We start from the raw sequence: 21,375 nt of genomic DNA on the forward strand, positions 1-21,375 counted from the left end.
TAAGAGCCGTGGGGTGATTCTGCCACCCCTGTCCTCCCTAGGCCACGAGTGGCAGCTCACCCAAACAGCAGCTGCTCCTTTGGTGTTCCAGAGTGTGGAGGATACACGCTGGAGCAGCATCCAGTGTGCAGGTGAAGGAGGAAGAAAGCATTGCAGCCAGAGATGCGGGGAACCGTCTGTTGGCACTGCAGCATCTAGTGAAAGCTAAGATACCTCTCCTCCGTGTAGACTGCAGTGAAGATTAAATGTGATCATGTATAGAGAATACCCGAAAAAAATAACACCTGCTATTGTCAATAAATGTTTGTTCCTTCTCTCCACTAGCATTCATGAAGCTGATACTGTTGCTGAGAGCAGCTGCCCCAGCTGCCCCCATGTGCCCATCAAAATTCCAGACTAGTAAGAGCTTAGGCACTTGTTGTAGGGACCTAACATTGACTGAGGCCTACTGCATGCTCAAAGTGTGCTAAATTTCGTTATGTCAGCCTAACAGTCCTGAGAGATTGGTTTTGTATTCTCTGTTTTACAAGGAAGGTAATTTGTAATTTGGAAAAGTCGACGGCATATTGATGGATCTGGCAAGAGAAAAACGAAAACAGCCTTCAGTATTTCCAGGATAAAATCTAAGAGAAACAAGAACTAACCAGTTTTTAATGAGTCACGCGATAGGGTGAATTAGATAATTCATAATTAATATCAGTGCTGTGCTCAAATAATAATGTCTTTCATTAAACTGCAGGAGTGATGCCCAGAATGAAGACTGGTCAAAAGGAAGCACGTACGGGGCTTCCCTGGTGGCGCAGTGGTTGGGGATCTGCCTGCCGATGCAGGGGACGCGGGTTCGTGCCCCGGTCCGGGAAGATCCCACATGCCGCGGAGCGGCTGGGCCCGTGAGCCATGGCCACTGAGCCTGCGCGTCCGGAGCCTGTGCTCCGCAACGGGAGAGGCCACAACAGTGAGAGGCCTCCGTACCGCAAAAAAAAAAAAAAAAAAGGAAGCAGGTATGAACATGAATTTGCTGTGCGGTTCTCACACACACACACACACACACACACACACACACACTCAAAAGTATGCACACATATGTGGCTCTATGCATTTGCATCAATATGTAAGATCTTGTATAATAAACCTGAGGCTAAAATAATTAAATAAACAACATAAGCAAGTTGTACACATTTTCAGTACAGCAAAGTACAACTGGACAAGGGAACTGAGAAGTAAAGTTGCCCCCCCTGCCCCCAAGGGCTGCCCACTTCTTCACAGACACGGAAGCTTCAATTATCCATGTGGGGAATGGACTTTTGGATTAAACTCACGATTCACTATAGGGGAGAGGGAAGGAAACAGACCAGGAGTTGTGACCAGATCCAGGCCTGTGCTGAGATATGACAGCTCATGTCAGATTAGAAAGGTCATACGGCTTACTCCAAGGGACACAGCTAAGAATTATTAGAGCAAGAACCCAGGTCTGTATGCACGTGTGTGATCCATCCACGGAACACCTGGAAATAAAGGTTTCTGAAGGCAAGTACAGTGCAAACATTAATCTTGAAAACATGTTCCAATTCTGTTTAAACAACATACTCTAGAGAAGCTTCTTTTCTTTTTCTAAAATGTTAAAATGTCCAAAAGATTTAGATTATACAAGAAAATATTACAGAAAAACAAAACTGATTTTAAGAAAACGAATGGCCATAGTATAAACTGCCCATTCTCAGGGCTTCCTAAGCAAGGCTGTGGGACTAAAAAAAAAAAAAAAAAAAAAAAAACTACAGAAAAAGATATTCTACAGGAAAAATAATTCACATACAATATTTCACTGTAATTTCCTTTCTGCTGGCCTTTCTTAGAAATCACTGTACATGTAATTAGGATGGGTCCATTTGAAAATGCTTACCGACCATCAAACTGTTTCAACAAGGCAGATAACACATCTGACATGCTAGTAGATTCAGAGTTTGGTCAACCTCAGCTGTACTTTCTAAAAGTTACTTTGGAATAAAGTATAGCCATTTCCACGTTCTCATTTGCGTTGTTCCTGAAATCTCTTTGAGGCCCACAATGCGTTTCTATGCCTAGACTGCTTGGAAGCTTACGTTGACGTGGCCTTGTCGATTCCAGCCTCTCCTGACTTTGCGATACTTAAAATCCTTAATCCGATTAGCTCAAGCATCCAAAGTTACAAGATCATTGACATAAACGCTTAGGGTTGTGGAATGCGTATCTGGATTTTCTTAAAAGTTACCTTGGATTAACATACAATTGTAAAGATGAATCATGTTTAGCTTATGCAGTGAGAGAATCTGTCTGCCTGTCTGCTCTTTCCCGTGAATTTGTTCCACAGTCTTAGACTACCTTTCTTGGAATAATTCTTAAAATAATTTTAAGCATTAATGTTAAGCATTTAATCTTCAACATCTGTGCCATTAGTATTATTTAAAATGTTTTAAAACAATCTAAACTATAGTGGAATCTTGGAAAACTTGCCTCTTGGTGTGAACACTCACAGGGGTGTTGAGTGGCCTTCTTCATCTTCAGGAAAATTCCATTACCCACTCACCTGTTAACTTCTGGTGGTCACACTGAGATAACAGCTGGCAGTACGACCTCCAGCTGTTGCTTCCTACCATTTAAACACGATGCTGGGCCCACACTTCCACTAAAATCATGAAAACAACAAGGCTTGGATACCCAGCAAACCATATGGACTCGTTCATACTATTCTACTGAACCAGTGTTTGAGAAAAGCATATGGCAAAACAAGTGGACAGGTTCTGAAATGGAAATAGGCATTCTAGAGTTGGATTTTAACTGATGTGCAATCCAAAAAAAAAAAAAGCTAGAAAAGTTTTGATTACATTTATTGTTACCTTTAGGTTGCCAAACACTTGCTACTTGAAAAGTTACTTTTCTGATCAAAGTTGTCATTTGTTTTTTTCTAGCAATATCCATCAGAATCCCAGTGTGGGGATAACTTACGAAGAGAGGAAACACTGGAGGTGCCCCGAAGAAACTGGTGTAAGCCGTCTTCGTCTTCACTGGAGCTGACTATACTGTTCCTCATTTCCAGCATGGACAGCTGTGTGCAAAGGCTGAGCTGGTGGTCCAACTTTTGGACCGTCTATAAAGCAAAGTTGTAAGATTTCTGAGTGCCATGAGACTTAGCTCATCTATTCCCTGTAAGTAACATTTACTTTTCCTTGAAATAGAAGACTATCCGGTACACAGTCCGTGCCCAATAAATGGTAGCTGTAATTTTTATTATAAGCTATTACTACAAATACATTAGGAAAAATGTAATATACTCAATAGCCTATTTATGAATCTGAAAAATAATAAGCACCAACCTAATTTGATAACCGCCTTCACCAAGATGACTCGAAGAGTGCACACACCCATACTCATAGTCCCTGGAGAACAGTACTTATCACGGAAACAAGGTTTGCAAGTTCTCTTCTGTAATCATTTTAATTTCCTTCTAAGCAAATGTGGGGAAGTGGAGATCAAACTGCAAATCGTTGGAGATCTAGACAGCTCTGAAATTCCTAACCGAATGGACGCAGGCTTCCATTCCATACCTCTCGTCACTTATGGGCGTTCTGGGAGGGTACCTGACCAGTAGAATGTGCAAGACTGGAAAACACAGGGTTAACAAGCCAACCTCCTGCTTGCTGGGGCTGATCAGCATTTATCAGTCTGCAACCTCCCCCTGCCCCGCCTTCCATGGCCTATACCACTGCCTAGTTCTTCCATTCATTTATCATCTTCCTTTGATTGCTTGAAAGACTCTTTATGAAGAGGTTAGCACCTCATCACCACAAGTGGAGGTCCCTGACATTCACAGACACCTCACCAGGTCATGCAAAATATAATAATTGCATAATATCTCCTCACGCTTGAGAAATGATTCCCTGAAGGGTCTCTAAATTACAAGCATCCCCACTTCACTTAACATATGACTAATTAATGAAGATTCAGGAAAATATGTATTACATAAAAGGAGATATACCTAACTATGCATACGTATTTAACAAAACAGACTCAGAAAAACACTTACTTTATCATTTAAGGTGGGATCATTCAATGAGTAGAGCTTATTTGTAATGTCTTTCCCTATAAGATACCTAAATATTTCATATAGGAAAGGCTCTGATTCCAGAAAGTAAGTTAATCTTTCTCTTGACCAGCATAAAAATCTACAGTTATCATCTGCAATAATGGTGACCTGCCAAAGAAACAGAGAGAAAAATGTGTATGAATTATGATGTTAGTAACTTGGGGGGAGGGAAGAGTAGAATAGTTTAGTGGATATTATCATAGCAATGCTTTGTCATATTAGTTAAAATAAGATCCGTACACACTCGCTTCTATAACTAAGTATAACATTACATTTAAAACCAAGCAATCTGTAGACTAAATGGAAGCAAAGTCCAAGTTTTGTTGTTCTGTTTTGTGAGGTCTGGTGATAGAAGAATGGCCACCGTGTCAATAGCACTGCTACGGAGTGTGCTAGACTGATGTCTCAATTGGATGTTCAATTTATGGCTAATTATTTCTTTATATCCAGATAATTATACTAGAGAATGAGAAAGCAGACTCACGTGAATTGGTTTTAGGGCCCAGATGGTTACTGATAAATATGGCTAGTAAGGGTCCTTCTCTGGGTCCTTCTGTCATAGGTATTTCTCGAGTGTGACCTACCAAGGGTAGCCCACTGGGGACACACACAGAGATCCCCCAGGTAGCTCAGAACTGGGAAACCATACCTTTTCCTTAAGTGTTATTATATAGGAAAATGGGAAAGCATCGTAATTGCACTACACAGAATTTAAGTATTCCTTAAATACATCCTCTCTCCAGAGCAAGGGGCCACGCCCTCACTCCAAGTTCAGGGTCAGGACACCCTTCCTCCCATGCAGGTCCTTCTGTCAGCTTCACGTGGCCCTCCTATCACTGAACTCAAGCTCATCCGTGGTCCACTCTCTCTCCTGAGCACCCTGAGGGCAGGGACTGTGCATCTTCATACTGAATGCCTGGCTTCCAACACTGAGTGGTGCTCAGTGCAGGTTTACTGATGAAGAAATTAACATATGAACACAAATACTGTTGAAGGCAAAAACCATTTTTACATCTTCAACATTAAACCCAATGCTTGTCCAACTGGCAGGTTAATAAAGGTTTCTAAATTGACATGAAGTCATATCTGGGCTCAGAGCAAAGATTTCCAAAGGAGCTCTTTACCCTTTGTTAGTAAAAAAATTAAACATATTTCAGATGACAAGGAGGTATTTATGTCTACTAGGAGAGAAAACAGAAAACCCAGCTTCTCTCCTTATGTCAGTGGTTGAAATCTGACCTTTAGTAAATGAGAGGGTTTGGCTACAAAACGTGGGTCAGTGTTCCTAGAAAAATAAAGCTGCACTTATTTATTCTATTAAATAATATTAAATACATTAAACAATAAATCCCCCAAACCAAACACATTGGGATTTAAGAAATGCATCAGCAGCTCTATGGCTCCGTAAAACACTAAATTTCATTTATTCTTTCAACGTACATTGTTAGGCTCGTACTTTATGCCAGACACGGTTCAAGGCACCGAGGTTACCGTTGTGAACAAAAAAGCCAAGATCCTTGCCCTGTGATGCTTACATTCCAGTGGAGGAAGCCGATGATGAATAAAGAAATGTGACAATCTCAGGGGGCAGTAAGTGTTTTGACAAATACAGAACAGGGGAAAATGGTAGAGAATGAGTAGGAAATGACAGGTCCACATAATGCCACTCACTTTAAGTATGTATTGTACTTTAACATTTAAAGTGCTTTTACATCTATCATGTAAGCAGGTCCTTAAAATTGCCTTTGAGGTAAGACGGATAAGGTTCTTCCTCATTTTCCAGATGCCAAATGAGAAGCACCAGGGGGCTTCTTTGCTGGCGAAGAGGCTAAGGATCTGCCTGCTGATGCAGGGGACACGGGTTCGATCTCTGGTCCGGGAAGATCTCACATGCCGCGGAGCAACTAAGCCCGTGCGCCACAACTACTGAGCCTGCGCTCTAGAGCCCACAAACCGCAACTACCAAGCCTGCGGGCCACAACTACTGAAGTCCGGGCGCCTAGAGCCTGTGCTCCGCAACAAGAGAAAGAAGCCACCGCAATGAGAAGCCCGCGCACTGCAACAAAGAGTAGCCCATGCTCGCCGCAACCAGAGAAAGCCCGCGTGTAGCAACGAAGACCCAACGCGGCCATAAATAAGTAAATAAATAAATTTATAAAGTTATAAAAAAACAAATGAGAAGCACCACAAAACTTAGGCAGGTACACATGTTAATGAATGGTGGAGTGAGCACTGCTGACTTCCAGCCCAGGCATGTTTTTCCACCAGGCCAAACCCTACCCAATGTGTCCTAGATTCATCAAGACAGTCACAGAGAAAGGCATTTGGTGAAGTGACCACAAGGCTGACTCACCATCAAGAATCCTGCATACAAAGAACAGCTGAACACGATGTCCTGAAGCCTACATTCTAATGGAGGAAGCTGATAATAAGTAAAGACATGTGACCAAGGGGAAAAAAAAGATTTAAAGAAGTATAAGGTCAAGTATAAGGTCGAGAGCCATATAACCAGTCCCGAGGAGTTCCCAGAGATAGTAGGAGATGGGCACGCAAACAGAAGGCAACCAAGTAACATTCTAGAGGAGTAATTAGAGAAAGTGAGCACCGGGCACACACAGTGGCCCAGTCCGGCACCCAAAGCGTTTCTTCTTTGGAGAAATGTCTATTTAGGTCTTCTGCCCATTTTTCGATTGGGTTTTTTGTTGTTGTTGAGTTGTATGAGCTGTTTGTATATTTTGGAAATTAAGCCCTTGTCGGTTGCATCGTTTGCAAATATTTTCTCCCATTCCGTAGGTTGTCTTTTCAGTCTGTTTATGGTTTCCTTTGCTGTGCCAAAGCTTGTAAGTTTGATTATGTGCCATTTGTTGGTTTTTATTTTTATTTCTATTGCCTTGGGAGACTGACCTAAGAAAACATTGATACAATTTATGTCAGAGAATGTTTTGCCTATGATTTCTTCTAAGAGTCTTATGGTGGCATGTCTCATGTTTAAGTCTATAAGCCATTTTGAGTTTATTTTTGTGTATGGTCAGAGGGTGTGTTCTGACTTCATTGATTTACATGCGACTAGGCAACCATTTCTTATTGATGGTGGAAAACGATTTTAAACCGGTTAAAATTATTATTCAATTTAAATGTAGTAACAATATTCAAATAGTAAGCTAGACCTACAGTATGTATGAGTCTTACAAGTCCCTAAGAGCAGGCATTTAGCTGGAAGCAGGTAGTTAGCATATCGACTGAGGTCATTTCAGTGGATAGCTAATGCTTCATTACTGTCAAATAGACTTACTTAATGATTTCCTGTTACAACAGTCAAGTGAAACATATCTTTAACGAAGAATTTTTATGATGCAATCTAGGAATTTTTAAAGCTTCCATGAAATACATTTGCTTCTTAGGTTATTAGGGTACCTCAGCAGTGCCATGCTTGAGTTCTTGTGAAGAATTTCACAGAAGAAATAAAAGCAAACACGGTAATGGAAGACACAAAAGAATTTCTCTCAGGTAGGGAATTAGACTAAGCGTTTGTAACCGGGTTTGCTGTGATTACCTCAAGGCGCTGGATTAGTCCCAAACCAATCCTACGCCCTTACATAATGAAAAGACCTTATCAAGAAAAAGAGCGTCGGAGGGAATTGCTGAATGTCCTGGAATGGGAATGGCAGTCTGACACTGTGACTGACTGACTGTCCTCAGGGGAGAATTTATTATTTTATTTGTGTACTGCACAAAGTTTCACGCACCAGGAACATAAAAATGTCCTGGAGGTGGTCTATTCAGCTAATTCTTACTGAGTTTTCATCTGCACTAAAACACAGCAGAGTCAAGACTGGCAGATTAAATTGCTTTGCAGCTTAACCCAAAGATTTACTTAACACTAAGATAAGGTTTTATTTAAAAGCCAGTTATAACTCAGTGTTCATTTATTTCACCAGAGCTTGGACATCTGCCTCCAAGACATTCTTCTTCCTTTAAAGTCAGTAAAGGTTTGATTTTCAAGCTTCACAGCACAGGATGTGCTATTGACTATGGGACGGCAACAGCGGGAGGTAAAATCCAAAAGAAAAATGGAAATGGCAAAGCTCGCTGGATATGAAACTGTACAAAGAAGAAACCAAACACAAAAAACTACCTTTTGTGATAATGATACTCAAGATTCTCCAACAGTTCTAAGCAGCAGCTTGGGTCTGTAAGTACTAACACAGCACCTAGGGGGCAGCTGGAAGTTTAGAGTCGTTGTCTCAGCTCTGTCACTCTGCCGGTCATCATAATTACCGCACATTCCTGAACAACATTCACTGTGTAATCTCAAGGGACAGTCATCGAGTCCACTTGCTTCCTTTCCTCCTTTCACCCTACGGTAGAATTCAGTAGCACCCCTACCAAAGAATGAATTTAAAGAAAGAAAAATGTAAAGGAAGCGGCTCCTTGTCAGAACACTTGTAACTGTTCAGAGTTAGAGAAAAATGAGATTAGCAGGTTAAAAGGCATGTGGACGGAGACGTCTGGCCATTGACTCTCAGGTGTAAATGCCACTGGCACAGATAGCGAAAAGTTGGTCCTGGGAGCACCTGCCAGTTTTCACTGCGAACTCGCTTCGGGAAGAGGCAATATACTCCTACACAGATGTGCAACAGCTATTTTTACTGTTGAGTATCTGCCAGTAGGAACATTTGGTAAATAATCAAAACAGAATCTTTCCCGAGGGCTTACTCTGATGGGAATCTGCTCCAGCTGTACAGGAGACAGTCTCGATGATGCCAGGGTAGGTTTTACCCATTGACCCATCAGGAAATGCCACACCAGACTCTATGCCGAGAAAAGCTGACTAGTCTTCGGAAAGACTGAATAAATAGCCTTCACTCAGCTAAGGTACCTCGAGTTTGGTCATGTTTTTAGAAACATGAGGAACATTTCTCAACTACCGAATCCCAATCCCTAGTCCCCAAGAAGAAAAAGAACTGTGACCAGTGGCAGAAATGCCTTTCTTGTTGTTAATTTAATTATAACTATAACATAATTTGAAGTCCGGTGGAAAAGACAGTACATGTTATATCCCAGGGGCTATGTGCTTCTGGAAACAGAGGAGGTTCAGTTCCCACCTTTTCCCCAAATGCCAGTCTCTTCAGGATTATATGAAACTGAGCTATTGTGTACAACCACTTGCTACTATAAAGAGAGAAATGGATGCAGCAGATAAATGTTGGGCTTTGGAAGAAGAAATTGTAAGGTGGTCAGAGGAAAGAGGGAGAGAGGAAAGAAGTGGCCCTGTGCCAGTTTGTAGATGGTGGTGATTAAAGATACTATAAGAATAAACCTCAGTGCAGAGCTGACCCTTGAAAATGCAAGGGAAAGTGTAAATGAGGGGAGACAGGGCACAGCAGCTGCTTACTCCTCTGTCTTAAGCTCAGTGAGCTTGCAGCCAGCACTGCAGCCAGGTGGCAAATTTATATGAGACCTTCTAGTAAATGCACATAACTTTAACCAGGTATGTGGTTACTCAGGCCAGTTACTCAGGCAGGGTAGGAGCAGGGCAGGCCTGACACCATTGTAAATAAACTTAAGTAGTGTCTGTGAATGTGCCCTTTTATCTCCATGTGGCATCCCAAATTGTGTGGCATTTCAGAAAAAGACTCAAAGATAAGATTCTGTCATCAAGAAACACTGATTTTCTCCTCCCTCAGGTGATAGCATCCCCTTCTATTCCATTTCCTACCTAAATACATTTACCCTCCGGCTCATAAGAAAACCTGTTCTCACGATATTTCCTTACTTCTGTTTACCTAGAGACTGAGACTAAAGGAAACTCTCACCCATTTTCTTGGTTACTCTCCTAACAATAATGAGGGGGATAAAAAAGGAGAGCTGGACACTCGCAGAAAGAATCAGAACGAAGTGTCACATAATGGAGCACTTTTTTTAAGATACAAAAAAGAATCAGGGGCTTCCCTGGTGGCGCAGTGGTTGAGAATCCGCCTGCCAATGCAGAGGACGCGGGTTCGTGCCCCGGTCCGGGAAGATCCCACATGCCGCGGAGCGGCTGCGCCTGTGAGCCATGGCCGCTGGGCCTGCGCGTCCGGAGCCTGTGCTCCGCGACGGGAGAGGCCACAGCGGTGAGAGGCCCGCGTACCGCAAAAAAAAAAAAAAAAAAAAGAATCAGGCTAAGTAGTCATGTTCAAATTATTGTAATTGTGAAGAACTTCGTTCTTTGCCCTTAAACATATTCATTAAATTTAAAAGAGTAAAGTGGTTACAGTTTTTTTTCATAAGGATTAACAAAGTAGGTTCTCTAGGGCAAAGTCAGTTTTCTGTTTTTCCCCAATAAAAGTAACCAATTACATGTTTTAAGAACACTGATTATCTATAATTGACATTTTCCTTTTTTCTCATAACAAGAGCATTAGATGTTCTCTATGGAGAAATCATAAAAATTCAAATAAGCAAAAAGGAAGAACACAAAAAAGCAATCAAACTCACAACCCAGAAATAACAGTGTTAACACAATGGCTAAATCAGGATAGATCTTTCTAGACCTCTTCCTGTGTACACATACACACTACTTTAAGGTTTACAAAAATGGGGTCATACTGTATGTTCCGTATGGTAATCTCTTCTTTCAGTAAATCATGGCCACTTTCCCATCCATATCCTTTGGATTTTGAATGAGACATGAACTAGTTTCAATCTTCTTAAAAATCATGCCAAAACATACCTGGAATTTTTCACCTTTGTGCATCTGGGTTGATCTAAATTCAGGAGAATCTATAAAGGCACAGGGGTAAATATTATGCAGAAAGTGTCCTCGATAGGAGACCTTCATTCTGATAACAGAAATTAGTGTTAATAAATGCATAATAATCCACACATAATGTGACAAGCCTTAAAATCTCCATAATCTTATGGGTTTGTATTTTGTAAAATTTTAAAGACCCCCCCCCCAGGTGACTGACATAATTAAAAAGCCCTTCCTGAGGCACAAGTATTAATTTCAAAGTAAATTTCACCAACAACAAGGGAAGAAAAGTGTCCGTATTGAAGAAGACATGTGCCTTCCAATGGTTATCATTGCTGTTATAGCTGGAGTGACCATATAATTAATTACTCAAACTGGGACAATTTTGAGAGGGAACAGACACTGGCTGTCTCCCCAGGAGACTGATATTCCTAGAAGTTGTGTTTCTGTGATGTTCAAAAAATTAAGCAAGTCACCTCTGAGACATGCATAAGCTCCTTAAATTTTAACACCCAATTTAAACCTATTACAATTCTGCCTCATTAAATTTAAATAAAACTTCCAAAAAAGTTGAAAACTTCACAAATGAAAACCCTGACATCAACAAGATTCACAGCAATAAATTCTACATAATTTTACCATGTTGCTCTGTAATATTCTAAAATGCAGTTGTCTGATGAAAATTCACCACGAACCAGCTCTGTGATCACTTCCTTCATTGGTCAGCAACATTTCCTTTCATTCATTTTTCCTACCCAGAAGCCAGAAGAGGATTCCAGGCAAACGAAGCATTTCGATTTCCACAGAGCACTTACCTTCCCTTCAGGAGAATACTCAGACGGTCGTCAACTGAGGTTATATCCTCTGCAGCATAGGTCTCGCCCTTTTTCAATGTCTGGATCATGCAAAACTGTCCAGTTAATCTTTTGAACAAATCTGGAGGCACACGGAGTGGTTCAAACAATCGATGGTAGAGGCTTTTGAGTTCCTTTTCGATTTTTACCTGAAAGGCAGCAGTGAGCAGATGCCACACTAACACAGCAACACCAAAACATTGGCTTCTGTGGTCTAAATAGGGATTTTGAGAATAAACAAATCTGCAATGGATGCCATCACCCTTCTGAGTGTTGGTCAATGGAATCTGACACAGAAGAGTAAGTGGTGATGTAAATTTAGACGCCGAAAGGGCACTTTTGCAGTTAAACGGAACCCTGTGAGCATATGGTGAAGATCTGCACCATTGAGTACATCTCTTTCTATGCGCTACCAAGCAACTGTGGAGGTTTCGAATGCTGTCACAACATTCACCTTGCCAATCTTAGCATTTCCTATAAACAACGTAAAACCTTTTCATTTTTAGAATACTTTTGTTTCACAGAAGGAAATTATACTAACTTTGAAATATTACAGCAAGAAAGTAAGTACGTAAATTAGGAATCAACTTGGAAACAAATTTATGAGGATACATACATTAAACACTTTTTCTATATATAATTATTACCTAATGAGTTAATATAGGAAAGCAAACATCCACAGCTGCAACTGCTGCTTCTCATTTATTCTGTAGCAAAGTGAAGAGTAAAAAAGTTTCCATGTAGTAGTCTCATCCTGAGCTACCATAATCTCGGTAGAATAGAGAACCCACTGGCCAGTAAGGCTGGATGCTAGAGGGAGGGAAAGCAAAATGGCTCAATCACCTCCACTGTCAGACTATTCAAGGCCCGGGTCAAGCCCCATCTTTGCACCCAGCATTAGTCTGGGGAATCTGTACAGCATGTGAATGAACTCTGGGGTTCAAATGATCGTCCGTCTCAATGAAATCCACGGTAGCCACACCATGAAGCTTACCGACGCAGATGACCAGGGCTGCTCAGATGTCACTGCAGCCTTTGCAATGCTCTCACTTGTCCTGCTGTTTCATTTGAACGAAGTACTAGCATTTATATTTTTCAAAAAGGTAGGCTTATTGTCAGAGAAGAAACAAAAGCACAGATGCTAAGTGATTTACTTACCTGGTGCTACCATCGCATCAGCAACTTCTGAATCTTATGTTCAGAACTTGGGGTTCTAGTAAGTTCTGATGTTCAGAAGCTGAAATCCTTATCATTATTATCATCTACCTTCTCCACTCCACAGCTCTCATAATGAGTGTTTAAAATAATTCACAAATCTGTCTCACTTCCGGCATGCACACTAGCCAATGTGGCACAGCAATGAACATGCGAACTGAAAAACTGACTCATATTCATAATCTGCTCATCCTGCAAGTCTTAGCTCAAGTCCCAATTCCTTCATGAAGCCCTCTTAATTCTTCTCTTTGAAAGCATCCACTTATCAAATGTTTTCTTGAGCATCAATTAAGTGCTAACCATGCTTGGCAGGAACCGGGAATACAACAGTAATTGTGGTAGATGATATTGTTTCCAGCTATTTGCTGCTTCCACCCCCGTCAGAGGATCATATATCCTCTTATCCTATCCTACCCCCACATCATCAGGCTTGGTCATGTCATTTGCTTTGGCCAGTGAAATGGGAGCAGAAGTTTTAAGAAACATGGGGTGTTTCTTTTGTTCCCTTATATTTTTCTCTCTGCCATGAGAATGCATGTCCAAATAGAACCTGCTGCTTCAGCAGAGACCCTGAAATGAAGAAGACACATGGAATAGAATCACAGCTGCCAAAGTCCATATATTAGGTTGGTAAGGAAAAAAACCTGTTGCTGTTATAAGGCACTGAGACTATCAGATTGTTTGTTACACAGCATAATGTAGTGAAAACTGACTAATACAGTACGCAAAACAGACTAGGTTACAATGTTTGAGGAGATGACAGTTTAGTGGAATGCCTATTACATATATCACCTGTATCATCAAAATTATAATTTCCTATGAATTATCTTGTTTTCTAATAGTTTTCTATGTGCATGTCTGGCCTTGAACATAAGACTAGAGCAAGCATGTTATCTTTTACTTTACTGAATATTTGTATGTGCTTTGGACAGTCAACAAACAGCTGTGGAGTGATTTCTAGGAGCCATGCTATTTTCCTATTCTGTTTACATCTGTTTGTTCTTGGTATGACCAAGGAAATACAACAAGGAGTGGAAAAGAAAAAGTTAAAGACTAGTGTTTTCACAACAACTCACCAAGAATGGTGATTTCCTTAAATGAGTATTTTGGACATAAGAAAAAAAACAGCTATTACATTTTAAAAAATAGCATGAAAAAATAGCATAAGCTATTTGTAAATCATTAGCAAGTTCATGGAAGTTGTCTCTGAGCACTTAATTTTATAACAAGGCAAAGATTTTCCAGAGTGACATTTGAATATCAATAGGCAAAATAAATAATGAAGTTAGATGACTAAAAAGAGAGAATACTGTCATGTTCTCTCATGTCTAAATTGCCCTAATGATTAAAGACGTTTTAAAAACTCGTTGGTAGAACAAATTTCGTGGTGCTCAAATATTTCACTTTCAGAAAGAAAGTGAAAGTCTTAGAAAGACTTTCGTAGAAAGTCTCATCTTCAGAAAAATGATATTAAAGGGCCTAAAGATGTTAGATGCTCATTCTCAGGTCCGAACAAAGTACTTGAAAAGCAACGGCTTTCAAGTCTCTTCTTTATTAATTAATTGTTAGTAATTACCGGTCTTTTCTTGTACAAAAGATATGAAAGATGCAAAATGTTGATCCCCAGGAACACCGAGTTCCAGATCATGATATCCAAGGCACATCGGTAGAGAGTGGCCCAGACGATGTAAAGGGTACATCCTGTTGAATAATGAAGTGGGCATGTTAGGTGTCTAGAGTGGCTTCAGCATGTAGCTTAATACATTTGTCATCCTCCATGTATAAAATAAACCAAACACATCTTAGAAATACCTAAGACAAATATCACATTAAGTTACATTTTGGTTTTTGTTGAATTACCAAAACAAACAAAACCAAAACACACTTTGTTGCAGAGAACTTGTAAAGTATAAAAACCATTTTTTAAAGGAGGAAAAACAACTTCATAATTCTGCTACTTAAAGACAACCACTATTGCTATTTAATACTTCCTCACAGTCTTTTTGTATTTTTACCTGATGGCAAACCTAAGGAATTCACAATTTAAAACCTATTCTTTTACTTATTGCAGTGATTTTCCCATTTCATTAAAACTCTTCGTATACATAGTTTTTAATGACTGTAATTAATTAAACCATAATTTATTTAACTATCTCCCTCCTGGTAGACAGGTGAAATGTTTTGGTTGTAATTTTTGACAAGTAGCAAAAACAGCTTTATACATAAAAATGTATCTGTTCTTGTGACTGCTTGCTTAGTTACGGTGGATCACCTGACAGTGAGGCAAGGGAATAACTTTACAGGTTTTGGCGACACTAAAGAACTGTTTTCTAAGAGGTTTGTGCAAATTTGCAGTTTCTTTTGATCAGTTTTATGATGGGAAAATCAATATATAGTTTAAATTGAAAATAAAATTATCAATATCAATTATCAACACAAATATATCAACAGCACATATGCACATAAAAACTAAATCTCCCATTTAAAAAAGTTATTCATTTGCAATTTTAAAATTTCATCAGAATGATTTGGGGCACCTGAATAATAGCCCAAAATATAAAAACTTTAAGGTTCTTTAGGTAATATTGCGTAGCAAATATTGAAGACATGTAAAATCTTATTACTTAAAGGAGACAGGGTAACATAATGGAAGGACTGACTGGGAAGCTGGAGGACCTGAATTATAGTCCTGGTTTGACCACTTTTTCCTAGTCTTAATTTTGGATGAGTCATTTAACTTCTCCAAGGCCTCAGTTTCTTTGTTTATCAAGTGTTGGACTGGGTGATCTCCCTTGGTCTGTTCCACCTCCAAAACTCTGTCTTAAAAGTCATAATTAGCTTTTGCTTTTTACAAGGTGTGGTTTTATTTTTTCACTCAGTACTCTGCTCCTCCTGCTGTAATCCCTACCTGACTCAGAGGTAACAGCCACAGAAGTCCTACAAGCTACCTTCTAGCTACCCTTCTACCACCTTCTTTGACCCTTCCTTGTCATTTGTCATATATTTCAGGCACAATGAGCTACTCTTCGTTCTCCCTCAACATGCTGAATCTCCCTCTCCTCTGTGCCTTTTACCTGGATACCATACACACTCACACTCAGAGAAATCCTTCTCATCCTCCCAAAACCAGCTCCAAAGTTGTCTCTTCAGTGGACCCTGGTCTGCCTTTCTGCTGAGCCCATCATGCTGTCCATTTCTCCCTGGCACTGGGTGCACACCTGCATCACAGCATCTGATCTGTCCTATGTGACCGCCCATCTGTTTCTCTCCAGCCCCCAAAAGAGTGTCTTTCTCAAGGATGGGGACTGCATTTGTCAATTTCTGTCTGACATATTACAGGTGCTCAAAAATGCACCTGAATAAATGAATCACCAGGGACATAATCACACAGAGAGTAATCTGTCAAGGATCACTGGCTAAAATAGTAAAGTCGATTGTTTTAGTATTCTGATGTGGATTAACTTAACGTGCTTCATCAGGGTTAACAGAGCACACCACCCCCCAAATTTTACTTGAACTATTTTGTCTGGGTAACTGTTTTTGTTCCCTGTGTTGCTTTACTTGCTGCAGCAAGTAAATGCCTATTCAAATAATGATAGTTAAAACTATAGAGTACTTACGATGTGCCAGGCACTACTGTAAGTCAGATATCACACTCACCGAATTCTTACAACCCCAGGAGGTGGAATTTTTACCCTTATTTGACACGTGGGGAAACTGAGGTATAGAAAGTTTATTGACCCAGTTACGCAGTTAACAAGTATGTAAATCCTCTGAAACCCCCAATACAAAGTCCATCTGATGCAAGTTATAGAAAAGTTACATAAAATCTCAGTTAGGTATCTTACCTATAGTTAACATCCCCCTAAGAAGTATCATATGAAGGTGAAGAGTAGTTGGAATAACCAACCCAATTGCAAAAAAAATATTTGCTACATGAAAAACTAGATGATGTATCTCTTTCCAGTTTTCACAAGTGGTCTCATTGGAAGGCACAGGTAGGATAGTTTCTAACTCAGGTGTAAAACCTATTGCAGTTGATTCTGCCAATGGGCTGGACTTGGTATAATTCATCTTGAAAATTCCTATAAAAACAAATAAACAAAAGGACAATCAAAAAATGACAGCTGTATCTTATCACCCCCATGGGTGTTGTACCAAAATTATTTCTGAGAACTAAATGTTGGTAAATAGACTTCTCTGGTGGTTATGAATTAGACAGACCTAGGTTCAAATCCCAGCTCTGTCACATATTAAATGTATCTATTTCCTTATCTGTTAAATGATGATAATACTTCATTGACTTTATGAGGAAATGAAATATATAAAATACTTAGCATAGTGCACAACTATTCTCTTATATATATATATATATATATATATATATATATATATATAACTCCATATATCTATATGTTTGTATCTAAACATACTTGGAGGGGGAGAGAGAAATGAGGGAATTAACTAGTCTAAAAGACAATCACCAATGTTCATAAACCATAGCTGTTACAGTTATTTAGTATAGCTTTCTATCATACTCGCACTAGTGACACTGAATCCAAACACAGGAAAAATAACTAGAAAAAATGACTTTTTTAATATCTTCAAAAAATTAACACCTTACTATTTACTATTTGAAGGCTTAGGATATTTGGAAGGCTTTAATTTCATACTCTTGTTAAATCACTAGAGCATACATATATACATTCTAAATTATCATATATGACATAATAAATATATTACTATAATCATTTATATGTACAGAGAGAGTGTTAACATTTACTCCTTTAACTGTCTAAAGATTTACTTTCCCATAAAAATTCTAGTTGCTTGCATCTCACAAATTGAAAAATAGTAAACTTCCAGGTTCCTTATATGGAAGATGGGTCATGAGTATACATTTGACTATTTAATATTAGAATCTGTAGCAAATACATTTCAAAGAATATACATTTTACACATGCTTACATAAACCTTAACACAAAAGGGCACTATTTCCTTACTATATGACCTGTCCTCTCTGGTACTTAAAAAACTCTTTCTATTGTTAATTATACAAATTGGTCCCCGGCAAAAACTATGTAGATTTACAGAATATGTGAATTGTTCTGTTTCGGGAAAAGAATTCCCAATGGGGACCCAAAATATGTTTAAATTTAATTTAGAAATATGATTTTCTTTCCAAATAAGGTCACACAATAAGCCATATTTTTCCATTTTTTTTCTTTTCATCCATCACACTAAAATGAAGGTTTTAGGTGGTAGAATCAATTGGTATCAGGTTGGGCATTTTGAAAGGATGTTCATAAATAAATGTGAAAGAATTCCACATCTCTTAAGATGATAGAAACCTAAACATGCCTAAATTTACAAACTGTGAATGAAATGATCAAGTCAATTAAAGATCCCTTCCCATAATTCTAGAACAGTTCATACATATGAGAAATAGTTGACTTAGATATTGATTTGCTGCAAAAAGGAAAGAAATCATGGAACTTCAGCTACTTTCCAAATTTTATTTTATTGAAGTACAGGTGATGTACAATATTATACAAGTTACAGGTGTATGATATGGTGATTCACAATTTTTAAAGGTTACACTCCATTTATAGTTATTATAAAATATTGGCTGTATTCCCTGTGTTGTACAATATATACTTGTAGCTTATTTCATACATAATAGGTTGTACCTCTTAATCCTCTACCTTCCAAATGTTTGGCTCAATAAAAATACAAACCTATTAGGATGGGGGGAGGAATCATTATTTTAATAACTCAATTTATACAAAGTTTGCTTTCAAGAACCAAATCAGAATTAATCTCATAAGTTTTTCAGAGGGAAAATGATATTAAATGTCCTCTATCACTCATGATGTCAGTATCAGCTTATGCATTAGTATTACATAAGCTAAAAATAACTGCCATTTCTACTGCACTTCAGAATGTGTTTTCATTCCCATTGTCCCATTTGTTCCCCTAACTAACCTGTGTTCTCTACGAGACAGGGACAAAGTCATATTCACCTAAGTATATCCAAGGCCTTTTCTCTGTAGAGAATGCCAGAGGTGAAAGCCATATGGAAGGTACACAAAAATGACAGACATTTTTAGAAGTTACTTTTCTGTCTCCCCAAACCTCAGTAGGAAAGATAGGGGAGTGCCAAGCCTGCCTGAGGCTGGGAGAGTCAGGTTCTATACTACAAGCACCAGGGAGCCACATAAGCCAGGGAAAGTCACTTCTGCTCCTTGGGTTGGCTTCTTCCTGGGAATTGAGACAACTGGACTAGATGGTCTTTGAAACCCCTTCAAGTTTTAATAGCCTGTGGCTCTAATAGATATTTATATAGTCAGTTAAGTAATACATATTCCCCCTCACATCCACCTGAGTACACCTGTACTGCCAACTAATTCACTGTAATTCAATTTCAGGCTTTTAAAATTTCTCCAACTGGCACTAAAAGTACCAATTTCTGGTCAAGAGAAATGATAGGAAAACTATGATCTACTAACCCAAGAACCAAGGACACGGTGAAAAGAATTTTTAAAAGGTGAGATAATCCTACAACATATTTTGATGCACCACACCTTGTTAAAAATATATGTATAGTCCATATACTTATTTAATTTTCTATATTCAATATATATTGTAGAGTAATTAACATTATATATTATACATAATTTATTTTATTTGTATGTTTATATGTCTATTATTTATCTAGGTATACTTATTTATATGTCTATTTTGAAATGCCAGTAACCTGTCAATAAATATGGATCGGATCTTGCCAATAAATATGGAAACCTCTTGCTTGCCAAAGGTTTCAGCTTCCTTTGACCACTACTTAATAGATTTATGTGGCTTGCACTGAACTATCCTTATACAGAGAATGAATGAGTCTAACGAGGAAGGTTAGACTGGTAAATTGGTAAACGTTCAGGTTAATTTTGACTAAATCAAGAGAAATTTTCTTTTTCCTCGGAGTCTGATTTCTTAAATTACCTGTTCTAGTTAAGGCCTGTTTATCTATTGCTTTTCAGGTAGGTGTGTGCAGGGCTAAATAGCTAAATGGTGAAACTAACATTAATCCTTCACCAAACTACGCAAATGAAGAAGATAACAGCAGTGAGCAAAAGTCGTGCTCATAGACTAGCGCAATTCATTCCGTGATTCTAACTGAACCTTCGTTTATCTTCGGAATGACAAGGGCACTATGTTGCTAAGAGTCTTTTCGTACTTATTCTTGCTCCAAAGCCAGCAGTTTCTGAGACTTATCTGGCCAACGACACGTTTCCCAAAGCCTCGGAAACGAGGACGCGGGTAGATCTCGGTTTCCCCAGCCATCTGCTCTCCCCAGGCGCCCAGCTCACCTCGCTCCTTAAAGAGGGAAGGTCTGTGTCAACTGGTCTTGATCCGAGGCTCTCGGGCCACGACGGGTGTGCAGTGAGCGCCCTGACCCACCTCGCATTCGCAGCGCCAGGCCAGAGCGCGCGACCCGGTGAGCCCGGCTGCGCGTTGCCTCCGCGTGGGACCCGGAGGCCCTACAGGGGGCGAGGAGGAGCCGTAGTGGGTTCGCGGGCCCGGAGCCCTGTGAGCCTCTCGGGGAGGGGAGAAGCCGAGCTCACCTAGAGCTTGCGGGCAGCAGAGCGCGGGAACCGGCACCCGATGGGGCCCAAGCGCCCGAGGACGCTGGCGCTGCCAGACCCGAGTGGCGGCAGTTGACATCCGAGGGTCTGTGTGACCGCGACGCCCAGACCCAGGGTGAAGGGCGGCTTCCAAGGACAGGGAACCCCGCGAGGGCGCGGCCAGCGAGGAGAGGGCGGGGTTCCCGGCGGCCGGGGAACCGAGAACAGGCAGCCGCCGCCCGGGAGGGCAAAGTTGCTCCCAGTTGAGCAGGGATCTAACTTTCGCTTCCCGATTTAGCCGCGGGAGCTCGAGGCTGCAAATAGCCGGGCGCGTTGTGGGAGCCCGCGGCCGCTGCGCCTCCCGCTCCTTACCTGGCTCGTCCCTGGCGCGGAGCCCGGGCGGTGCTGGCCAAAGTTTGGGGTGGCAGCGGCGGGGCGCAGGGGACACGGACGCGAAGGCTCGACGGGAGCCCGACGCGAAAGCCTCGGCCGATCGGCGGGTCGGGAGGCTGCTCGGCCGGTGCCGGGTCCCCGCGTCCGCAGCGGCTTTGACTAAAATAGGCATCACGGCAGCTGCGGCCGGGGCTGGGGCCGCACAGCGCACGCGCCCAGCGTCCCGGCGCCCCCCGGCGGGCGGAGTCCCGGGCCTCGGCCAGGACTCCCCGCCCCGCTGCTCCAAGTCCGCCGCCGCGTCTCCACAGCGTGGTCCCGTTTGAAGCACCCGCTTCTTTCTTTCCTGGTTTCCTCTCTACTTCTCGGTTCTGTTCTAGTTTGGGCACGAGTGGGAGACGGGCAACAACTTGGGGCCAGCGGCGTTGGCTGCTCAGC

The 21,375-nt window shown here is 40.7% G+C and overlaps 1 protein-coding gene across 1 annotated transcript in view; it reads right to left on the reverse strand.

The window, feature by feature from the left end:
• POPDC1 (popeye domain cAMP effector 1) overlaps positions 1 to 21,375 on the reverse strand; it is a 42,776-nt gene that overhangs the window by 16,306 nt on the left and 5,095 nt on the right. The window contains exons 2-7 of the mRNA XM_079939838.1: positions 16,774 to 17,010; positions 14,502 to 14,626; positions 11,672 to 11,859; positions 10,836 to 10,944; positions 4,061 to 4,228; positions 2,983 to 3,124 (exon numbers count right to left, since the gene is read on the reverse strand). Of these exons, the coding sequence (XP_079795964.1) occupies positions 2,983 to 3,124; positions 4,061 to 4,228; positions 10,836 to 10,944; positions 11,672 to 11,859; positions 14,502 to 14,626; positions 16,774 to 16,999 (958 nt within the window). The 5' untranslated portion in view covers positions 17,000 to 17,010. The remainder of the gene's footprint in view (positions 1 to 2,982; positions 3,125 to 4,060; positions 4,229 to 10,835; positions 10,945 to 11,671; positions 11,860 to 14,501; positions 14,627 to 16,773; positions 17,011 to 21,375) is intronic.

This window comes from Stenella coeruleoalba (assembly GCF_951394435.1).
Source record: "Stenella coeruleoalba genome assembly, chromosome: 12".
In the NCBI taxonomy this organism is placed as follows: Eukaryota; Metazoa; Chordata; class Mammalia; order Artiodactyla; family Delphinidae; genus Stenella; species Stenella coeruleoalba.